Below are 11,561 nucleotides of genomic sequence, written 5' to 3'. Positions count from 1 at the left end.
GTTCAGAGTTTAGAGTTTTGTTAGAGAAAAGATACATGAGGTGATAGATTCGTGTTTGTAGTACTAAGAAGTGAATTAAAAGAGTTGATTCGTGATGAAAGCATTTCTCGTTAAAAACTAGAGCGCGACTGCACCGACAACACATGCTCAAATGAGTCATACGCCTCTCTTTAACTCCGTTTGTTTCGCAAAAAATGAATAATTCTCAAAAAATTATCTCACGTGTCACTTATAAAATTAATGAACTAAAATTATTTTGTCAATAATGAAAATATTTTTTATTGACTAATTATTTCAAGCAACACTAACGATCACTTTTAGAAAAATATTTTTCAAATTACTCATTTTTCGTAAAATAAATAGAGCCTTAACGTGGATGAAAAGTAAATGCACATTGATGCACATCGCATAATCACACAGAGAAGTCGCATCATCAAATGTATGAAAAGTAAATGCACGTGGATGTCCATCTTAGATATCCCCATCATAGGAAAACTAGACATGGATGTCCACTTTTCGAAATCCTGTCCCCCGGTTTTCACAACGTAGGTCCATAATGACATGGAAACAACGTCAAAAGTTTCAGGACTTTGTTGCTGCGACAACAAAGTCAAGAAATCCCCGTACTTTGGTGACTACCAAAGACACTTACCGAAACCCAATACATCAGCTGATTCTGCCGTGGCGGAGGGACACGGCATACAAGGACTGCAAATAAGAATCGTAACGATGTTAAAGCGAGAAACACAATTAACACAAAAGAGATAAACCATCAATGCATCCTTAGTAAGTACGATCTTGTCAACAACGATGGAGCGATCACGGTTTTGCAAATGAGAAACTTCATTTCTCACTTTATTCCAACTAGAAACTCAAAATGTGCAAGGTAGAAGACGACTAAGAGCATTCTTGCAAACTTGAGCCCCGGTCCAGAGTTATAAAGACATCCCGGAATACAGATGATAAAAACAAGGGGGCCTCCTCAGTCACTTCAGTTTTGGGAATAATTTTGGAGCAACCTGCAAATTGTTCACGGTTGAATCAGACATCGTTTGTTGACCACGAACCATGCAAGTTAACCATGAATTCTACAAAAGGGAACTTACACATTTATCCACACAAAACCAATAATCAAAGTACTGCCCGGTGCAGTGCTTGTGCCCTGATTCATCTCCTTGGATCCTCTTCACGCATGCCTACATCAGGTAGCACAATATTCATGTGCCAACAAAAAACAAGAAAGGAGGAGAAGAAAAAGCTTAAAAACTTCTAATCCTAATTGATTGAGAATTAGCACCACAAGGCTTACAAGAGTCCTCCCAATATTAAGAAGCGATAACAGTGAAAAACTACAGATTAAGCTTTATCCCCCCGAGTAGAGTTGACTATATCATTTCATGGAGAATCAACGGTAGAATCTCAATAACAAGAAAACGAAAATGAAACTAAGCCTCATCAAGGCAAGCTAAGGACTGGGACAGACATCATAGAGGGCATTTAGTAGTACCACTTCCCATGGCTAAGTGAACAGGGGAAAAAAATTTCAATCATCTAAATCTTAGAGTCTCAGGGGCATATCTGCAAAAATGATGTGATTCAGATAGATCATATCTCACAAAAGCATTAATATAACCTTTCGGGCTTCAATAACACCTCCAAAGCATCTTGCAATTGAAAAAAGTAGAGCCATTACATTGCACAGATCTGTGACATCTAACTAAACATCTTTGATGAATCTTTGACAAGCATTTTCAATCTTGAAGGCCAATTGTCAAATTAAACCAACTGGCATCCTACCCAATATTCATTCATAAAGGGCCCATTCTCCAAGTTCAGAAGTGACCACAAGATCAAGGGGCAGACTAAGGCAATGATAATTGGCTGACTAGAATGACTAAGGGGGCAATCCTTGACTTTCTTATTGATTATCCTTCCTTCTTCGTGCAGACCGATGACACAAGACCCAAAGGGCTATGAGAAAGAAATAAATGAGAAGACCGATGATACCAGGAACTACACATCCAAAGAATTAACTATTCGATTGGAAAAAAGAGGCAGTCACAGTACTAGATGACCACAAAATAGCCACTGAAGCAAAGACAATTCAACTTTCATTGTACTGACACTTGACAGCTAGATAGCAGAAACACATCAAACTCTCACACCAATTGCAAAAAGCAAAGCACATAATCTGAAATGATTCAGACCAGCTTTTAACAACGAATATTATACTCAAACTATTTTCAATAAGTGAACATTATGTCCTAACTGTATTTTAAGAACATTCCAGGGAGTAAGAATTCACCACATATTCGAGCAAAGGTTTCACACAACTGTATTTTAAGAACATTCCAGGGTGTAAGAATTCACCTCATATTCGAGCAAAGGTTTCACACATTTCGGCTTGCAAGAATCCTCAAAGTACTTCTTTTGATCAACAGGCTCCTCATCCGCCCTAGATGTGACACAGATAGAAAAGGCATTAATATATATCTAACATCAGATTGTTAATGAAGTTAAATCCAGCCAAATTATCAGCATAGTATGACTTCATATAAGTGATTCTACAGCATCATAAATATGGCGAGAGAGAGAGAGAGAGAGAGAGAGAGTAAATGCTAGTTCCTGTCTATCATGTGTTTCTGATAAACTGTTTAATGACGAATGCAATAGCAATCCCAATCCTAAATAGTAAACAACTCAACGGAAGGATGAGAAAAGATGGATGATACAGCACCCATGAAATATCAGAGCTCCTTCCCTATCAATTGAGACTGAGGTAACTAAAGAGATACGCTTTTTGCACATTCATGAAGCAGTCAAACTGGAGAAACTTATTGGCCATTTTGGAAGCATTCTCCAAAAATTGCTCTAGATGCACATTCTCAAGATCAAGAACCAACCTTCTCTCATCGGCTTCTATTGCCGAAATGCATCAGACAGGTATTCGCCAAACTAATATCCACTAGACAAATTAAGTCTTGCAAACTAGCTTAAAGTTTTCAATATAGCTACTTAAAGTATCGGACAAGTTTTCCTAGTTCCATATAGGGAAATTATCTGTATATCAATCTACATTCTGAGCACAAGGTCAAACATTCAGTGTGTTCAAAGAAATCAACACCAGGATTCTTTATTTGGGCTGGTGGACTAACCCCTTGGTCAATAGAGTAGGCTCCAAATAAGAAAGCGAAATATTGGATCTTGTGGTTTAAGATGTATAGCAACTATAATTGGCAGCCTAGTATTGCAGAAACAAGACTAGTGGGGGAAGTTCCTCAATCGATCTTCAATTTTGCAACATTTATAAGTAGAAGTTCATTAGTGAGACATCAAACTTGTACCAACCCATCTACCCACATTCAGCGATTCCAAACCCAGAGCCCAAACCTATTCATAAGAACAAGTAATGTTGTACGTGGCGTAGGAATTGAATTTAGAGAAAATACAAAGATTAAACAAAAAATGATTTCTCCAGAATCCGGATCTAGTCACTGGCTAAAAAACATAAAACAGCTTCAAACAAGACTAATAGATCCCAAGACCTATGACCTCAAAACATCAGCCAAAACTGAGCGATCCATGTCATCATCTCACCATAAAAAATGTCACAACAACCAATCTCTCGAACTCCGACTCCTTCAAAGCAGGAGTTGGGAGTATTATTGCAATTCACTGACCAATACCATCTTTTCAATCCTCTGCAGCTTTCTTTTTAACTCGGTCTCGCGAGTTGCCTCATTCACCTTACTCTCAACCACCCTTTACTTTCTACTTCCCGAATCCTGATCACATCCCCAATTGCAAGAACAAATCACAATGCATAAACATGACCCAACGCTATCCATTGCCAAGTTTCCTGCCTTCTAAACCCTTTATTGTAACCAAAAGCAACCCCGCTCTACCTCATCAAATTAGTCTAAAAAACCATATTAAATTTGCACCATCGACCCCTTCCAAACGAATTCTATCGCCCAGTCATCCATTTCAACACCCGAGACGGCGACCAGCAGAAGAATCCGTAATAAGAACCGCAAAATCCGGCTTTAGCATGGCAATGCCGTAACCAACAAGTTCCAATTCATGACGACCCAGAGACCAATTCAAGAAAAAAGTTCAGCCAGAAGATAATATCATCAATCAACGAGCCTTCTCGATGGAAAATGGAAAAAAAGAAAAAAGGCATACATCGGACAGCATCAGAAACCAAAAGAACAAAAAAGAAGAAGAAGAAAAACCCAACATACAGGACAAAACCAAGTGATACTCACATGGTAAGACCGATCCCGACAACTTCAGAAACCTTCCTGCGAAAACAACAGCGGCATCAACGAAAAGGGGTTAAGGGGGATGCGGTTCCAGATCGACTAGAGCGTGAGAAAGCGGACGATACTGTAAGACGAATCGAAGGGTATCGGGCGAATGCTGAAACGATGAGACCCGGCTGTGTTCGTACCCGTTTCGTCTTCCTCGCACCCGAGTGGAAGCGACTCCTCTGCAGCGAGCTGAACTTTACGGTTTTCTCGTTCTCTGAGTTGTGGGAATGCTCTTCATACGCGAGAGAGAGAGAGAGAGAGCGAGAGAGATCTTGGGCCTGGCCGATTTTCATGGGCTGTTTACCCTGTTTACTTGGATCCGAGTGCTCTCGAGAAAAAATAAATGATTCAAAAAATATACATTTTTAATAATGATCGCTTATATTTTTTATAAAAATAAGTGCATGAAAAATATTTTCGTCGTGCACCAAAATGTTCCGACATAAATTGTTGTTGTTAATGAAAAAAATTTCTATTGATTAATTATAAGTCATACAATCATTCATTTTTCTCGAAACAAATAGAGCATGAGTAAATAAATACAAGTACTTTTTTTTTTATCGTCGAAACATAAGGCATTGCTCAACTTGCATACAATGACTTTTTGGAAAACAAAAAAGCAAATCTTTCGGATGTGAAGAGGTTATACGAACATGTAAGCTGGAAATTTTGATGAAGTATAAAAAAAAACACAAAGTTAATTCGGACAGGCATTTGCCTTTTTATAATTGTTGTTACGCTCGCATTTTTGCTTTTATTTGACAATCTTTCAAAATATGCTAGTGTTGGTATGTAGGTTCATCTACAAATTTTGTAACAATCTAAAATTTATAATATAAATCCGTTTGTTTCCAATTTTTGGAAAAACAAATACGGATTAGTAAAAATTATTAATAGATGTCAGTTGGTCTCCTAACAGACTTTTAATGGGCTCTCTAAGCAATCGACCAATCTCATGGAATGTGGTAATCTTCTCGTCTTCCGGAGATTATACAAATAGCACTCTCACGTGCTTATGTAATGGGACAGATTGCATAGGACGCTTACAAATGATAGCAAAGTATCAACTTTTATCATGTGTATTTTTTTTTAAAACAAATATGCAAATCCCAAAAAATAAGTAAATTTGAAAAGTGAATCAATTTGGTACAGCCTGCAGAGACTCGCTCATTTCACAAAGACGGATTTGTCATAAAATCAAAGTACAAACGACGGTCGATTACCGAATCTCGCATCATACGAGCGCACGCTGAGAAATCCCTCTCTTGTAGCTATGGCTTTACCAAAAGGCGGTGCATGTGTTGGTTCAATCATCGTATAGAAACCAAAACAACACCAAAATGTTGAAAGAGCATAAAAAATGCTTTGTAAATTCCAGATCTATATCTAAATCGGGATAGAAGAGCACCCAAATCTAGATCTAGCTATAGATCGGGAGAGAAGAGCTACAAAAGAGATATCGCTTGATCACAAAATCACTTTCAGATAAGTTGAAGGCGGTATCAAAGGAGTCTTGGAGACTTGTGGAGCGCTCGACTATCTGAAGCAAGCATCCGGAGCTGAAACAAGTGAGCAGATCTGGAGAGAGTCGATTCTGCCGAGGCACTCATGCTTCAATCTTCAAAGCTCACTTCCATGGAGGATGTCTGTTGTGTCGTCCACGAAATCAACAAAGAAGAGTAAAAGATAGAAAGATAGAGAGGGAGAGGGAGAGGGAGGGCTCCCTCGAGTCATTTAGAGAAAAACAGTTGGGCGACTATTGCTTAGAGAGGAAACCCTAGGATGTTTCTAAATGGGTCACCATTTAGAAATGTTCCTTCTTTTATTTAGAATATGTTTGACCATACTAATTCTCAGTTTCTATTGAGCAGAGTGAGCTGGGTTGCAATTACTAGAATAGTGGGCTACATGCTCCTCCATCACTCGGGTGGATGAAGGATGATAATGGCAACCCACAATTTTGTAACGTCCAGATCTGAACTTTTCTCAAATGAGATCGACGTTGTCACACCTTGAATACATCAAGAATGCAAAAACGACATGACCTTCCTCCCGAATGATGCAGCCTCAAACGCAATTAACAACCTGTTATCGAAATATATGTCTTCAATTATATAAATATATATATGATATACCAACAAGTTGGTAAAGGATCATAGTTTCTACAATTTATAAAAAGTTTATATACACTTCCAACTCAACTAAACCCAACAAATGTTATTTCAGGCATGTATCAGACTATCTCGACTCATGCCCCAAATTTGATTACCAAAGTTTCCCGTCGATATTACCCTCAACCTACTAACCGCTAGTTGAAGGACCTGAAAAAGATTGGAATGGAAGGGATAAGCAACCATAGTTCACTGAGTAGTGCGTATCTCTTTTAAGAATATTGAGCATCTACTATGCACAATTACAAAATCAAAACACGACTCATTTAGCCTAAACCCAGAATATAGTATACATACAAGATCAAAATGAGTTTTGCTCAACATGATTATGTACACATCAAACATTCCTTAAATTCATAATATCATAAGAAATATCATTGGTCTTGTTCATTGATTAATCTTTATCAAATCACGCGTCAGTGGTCCATTCAACCTATTAATCTTAAATCACATGTCAATAATCCCTTCCATTGACCAAACTCGCGTTCAAATATCTAACCATGGTCACGCATAACGAATTATGACAAGGCGATCAAGATTCTCCCTTGATTAGGTCTCCACCTATATTGCCGGTGGTGGGCCCACAAGAATATCCTAAAATTAGGAAAAATTATCCAAAAAGGCTTAAACATATTACAATTCAGTCCTAAACTTTTTAATTGTGTTAATTGGATTCTAAACATTTTCACATTTTGTCAATTAAGTCCATCAGGACAATTTTGGCTAGAAATCGCCAACGTGAACGCCAACCGTCCTACGGGCTCTAATGTAGATAATTTAGAACAAAATTGAATTTTTTATTTTTCCTTTTTTCTTTTTCTTTTCTTTTTTTGTTCTTTCCTTCTTCCTCTAGCTAGTCGTCAGGCCTTTGGCGAGGCTCAACCTTGCTAGTCTTCGCCTTTGGTCGGTCCTCGGGTGAGGCTCACCCTTGCTAATGGCCAGGGGAGCGAGCTTCGCCTTTGGTCAGTTCTTGGGTGAGCAACTTGGCTGGTTGCCAAGGCCCAGCGATCAGCTAGAGGAAGAATGGAAGAACAAAAAACAAAGAGAAAGAAAAGAAAAAAAAGGAAAAAGAAACGAATAAATAAATAATTTGAAAAAAATGTATCAAAATATCATTAAAGTTTGTCCACGTTTGGCCATGCCATGTTGGAAATCAGTAAAACTAAACTTAAACGCTAACAAAACGACTCTCACGCTCCTCAAGTTGCTTGTCCAAAGCGATTATTCAAAGCAGTTTACAGGACAGAACTTGCATGTTGAACTCGGTCGCGCCACAACTTATTCCACCGACCTCAATTTCAAGCGAACTTACGGTCAAAATAAAACCCTTTTGAAGTTCTAAAAGACTAATAGCTTAACCGACTCAAATTCGGGATAAAAAATGACGAAGATTGGCACGAAAGTTACTGGTTAAGTATTGTTCATCACGTTCACGGAACTTTGAAAATCTGTTTCGGGCAAACCGTAAGTCCAAATTGAATTTTGTAAAATCCTACAACTCCAAAACACCCTAAGCTATCAATCCCACATAATTTCTCAGCTCAACAACTCCAAAATCGGATTTTGTAGTTCAAGTTTCATTTAATTCTGAATTTGAACCCTAATCCTAAATATTACTATAATTAGAACAATGAAGAGCTAAAATTATTACTGGGAATTGTAAATCGAAACAAATCCGACTTGGCAAGGCATCGATGCCGTGCACACGCAAGTCTCTTTTTTCCTTTTCATTTCCCTACTTCTTATTCTCTTTCTTACTTTCTCCTTTCTTCTCTGTTTTCTCTTTCTTGTTTATGCGTAGGCTGATATCCACTTTTTTTTAAACAACCTCACTTTTGACCAAATCAAAAGATGATAAAGTTATATTACGAGAAAATATTTGATGGTTTGTAACCACCACGTCACCGGTCAATGTGGCGTGCGCAACCCTAAGGTGACACGTGTTCTTTGACATAGACATTGATGGAAAAGAAAAAATTACAATAGGAAGCTTTCTCTTCTCTGGCTGGCAAGCTGGTGATTTGAAATAGCACAAAGCAATAAATGCTAACATTAAAACATCCGCTTAATATTAAGGTATGATTCATATTCCCTATCAATAGAAATAGAAAGGTAAAAGGGCTTTTATAGTTTGAGTTTATATTTTATAAATAGTTTGATTTAAGCTCATGAGTAGTTACTATATTGTCTATATATAATTTTTTTCTCTTGTAATTGAGGAATGTAACATAGAGGTATGATGTCCTAATTATAATAGAATCATCTACTGAACGTAACCCTAGTTTAAGGATGAACTAGAATAAAAACCTTGTGTCTTGATTTTTTTTCTTGCTTTTACTCTCCATTTACTTGTTCTTGTGCGCCGAATCCTAACGCTTAAAACTCTTTCTGGTCGTTTCAATTTTCTAGAGCTTATTTACCTACGCGCGCTCTCTCTCTTCCTCTTCTTTAATGTTTCTAAACCCCTCTCTCCTCTCTTTTTTCAAGGGCTTCTTCACCTGCTCTCTCTCTCTTGCATTTTTCACCTTCGGAAGATGCAGAGGTCCTCTTTCGCACTTTTTGACTCCTTCAACTGAATTCGTTAGTCTCTACTTTTCCTAATTGGAGCTTCTCAAGCTTTACGATAAGAGGCTCTCGGGCATCATTCTCGTCATGCTTGGGAACCTAACCCAATTGACCAAGCTAAAGATGGGGGGAATTGATTCTCCGGGGTTATGCCGGTTGAGCTTGGAGTGCTCTCATGCTTACAGATTGCCCAAAAACCTAAAGAAAAAACGTAAAGATCAGCTCATTTTTTTTCTCTCTGTTCTCTGTTCTCACTCTATCGTCCACTCTCTCTCTTCTTGGCTTCTTGGGCTGGGGTGTGTGGCATGAAAGTAAGTTTCCTTCATTTGACTCATGTTATTTATCTCTTTTTCACCAAGTTTTGTTTTTGTTTTTTTGTGTAAAGTTTCTTTTTTGTTGTGTTCAGTGCAATAACTAAGGAGAATTATCATAAAAGAGTGGATATATTTCGACGTTTGGGAACCGAGAAAATGCAAATGAGTTTCGGATCACTCAGTATTTCGAGTGCGCCGGACAAGCCAGCTTGGTCAGGTTATGGTAGGATGATCTTTTGGTGTTTTACTGTTGTGCGTGAAGCTGTCGCTAAGTTCAGGTTATGGGTAGAATGTTCTTTCGGTGTTTGATTCATCCCTATATTATCTTATTATAGATAGAAATTACTGCTTGTACATTCCTGAACACGATTTTATAGTTCTTTGTTTCTTACTTAAACCCTTTTCTTTCATTGATCTCCTTATCTTTCTTTCGTTGTTTTCTTTTTGCACACTACTTGATTATCAACCAGCACTTGACATACTAAAAAGGATTGAAATGAGGAGGCACTTAACTTGGTGACTTGTGTTTAGAGTATCACTTTGATCATGGGAGTTTACCCTTAATTATCAACTTTGAAAAATAAAAGAGCAGAGGTTGGACAAGGAGCAAAATAATTTTCTAAATCATTTAGGAATCATTTTTCGGCGATAAGTAAATCCAATGGATTTTTACACGAGTCACACAAACAAAAAAACGAGCCGATCTTTTTGTTTCTTCTTTCTTTTCCTTTAGGGTTTTGGCCAACCTATAAGCTTGAGAATGCTCTAAGCTCAGCTTGTATAGCCTTGGAGAACGAATTCCCCCATCTCTAGCTTGTTCAATCGGGTCAGGTTCCTACGTACGATGGGAATGATGCTTGAGAGCCTGTTATTGGAAAGCTTAATTGAGAAGCTTCAATTGAGAAAAGTAGAGACTAATGAGTTTGGTCGAAAGAGCCAAAAAGCGCGAAAGAGCACCTCTACATCTTCCAAAGGTGAAATAGAAATGCAAAAGAGGAGGGAGAGAGAGAGAAGGTGAAGAAGTCCTTAAAAAAAAAGAGGAGAGAATTTTAGAAATATAAAAAAGGAGAGAATGAGAGAAAAGGTAAAGAAGCCCTTAAAAATTGAAAAATGAGAGGGAGTTTTAAGTAACAGATTAAATGTTAGCATTTATTATTATGTCCTCTCAACTCATTAGTTTGCCAACTAGGAAAAAGGAAGCTTCCGATTTTAATCTTTTATTTTTCATCCATGTCCATATCAAATGACAAGTGTTACCTTTTGAGTGGAGATGACTTGGCTCACGTATGGCGACGTAGTGGATGCAAACCACCGAATTTTTTCGCCTGTATTACAGACGAGGCAGACCAACAACTCATAAAACATAGATTGAGAGGCGAAGAACGAGATGGTACAAGAGTATTTGCGTGCACCTTTAATGGCAAGATGCAATGATAGGTACATTTGAGAGAGAAAGAGATGGAGAGGGGTCGGGTTTCATAGATCTGTGGGATTCGAATCAAGCATATAGGTGCTCCACTTGAAAGGACAAATGTTGCGATTTGGAAAGAGAGACTAGCTCCGTTTGTTTTGTAGAAAATGAATGATTTGAAAAATATTCTCCAAAAAATGATCGATTGCATCACTTGAAATAATTAGTCGATGAAAAATATTTTCGTTATCGATAACAATTTCAGTATTTTAATTTGATAAGCAACACAAGTAATGAGGCTTAATTCCAGAACAAAAAGGCACCAATTTTACCTCAAGTGACAATTCTGACCCGAATTTTTTTTTTTCTCATAAAAAATTGCCAACTTTCATTTAAGTTCCAAATCTGACCCGAACAATTTAAAAAATTTACATCACTGAGGCCAGATCTGAGACTTAAGTAAAAATTTGTACGTTTTATTGAGATAAAAAAAATATTCGGGTCAGAATTGTCACTCAACGTAAAGTTCTTTTTTTTGGAATTAACTCCCAAGTAATTATTTAAAGAAAAACGAAATAAAGAAATCCGAAATCCCACGTCAGCCAGTCGCGGAATGGAAAAGACATCCTTCGACCCGGCGCAGGGGCAGATCCTCCGGTGGGACCTCCGACCTCCGAAATCAGAATTGGACAGCGGAGGGGACAGCCCCCAAAATCTCGTCCGTCGCTGTTGCCGGGTAAGACGACGACAACGCTCAAGCATTTACTTCCCCCCCGGCACCTCG

At 38.0% G+C, this 11,561-nt stretch overlaps 1 protein-coding gene across 2 annotated transcripts; it reads right to left on the bottom strand.

Annotated features, from left to right (window-relative positions):
• Positions 1-750: 750 nt before the first annotated feature.
• On the bottom strand, positions 751-4,586 carry LOC115684717 (cytochrome b-c1 complex subunit 6-1, mitochondrial). Of its 2 annotated transcripts, none has more exons than XM_030609576.2 (5): positions 4,457-4,586; positions 4,272-4,307; positions 2,371-2,455; positions 1,107-1,196; positions 751-1,019 (listed from the first exon to the last, which is right to left on the bottom strand). In XM_030609576.2, coding segments are annotated over exons 2-5 (210 nt in total). In that variant the 5' UTR covers positions 4,274-4,307; positions 4,457-4,586; the 3' UTR covers positions 751-986. The 2 variants fall into 2 exon arrangements, with proteins under 2 accessions (XP_030465436.1, XP_030465437.1); XM_030609577.2 differs by having other exon boundaries at positions 4,394-4,532.
• Positions 4,587-11,561: the final 6,975 nt, after the last annotated feature.

This window comes from Syzygium oleosum, unplaced genomic scaffold, assembly GCF_021117445.2.
Source record: "Syzygium oleosum isolate NSW1041296 unplaced genomic scaffold, Sole_v2.1 Sole_v2.02, whole genome shotgun sequence".
NCBI lineage: Eukaryota > Viridiplantae > Streptophyta > Magnoliopsida > Myrtales > Myrtaceae > Syzygium > Syzygium oleosum.
The sequence above is the reverse complement of the archived record's forward strand: the minus strand, read 5'-3'. Positions and strand labels throughout refer to the sequence as shown.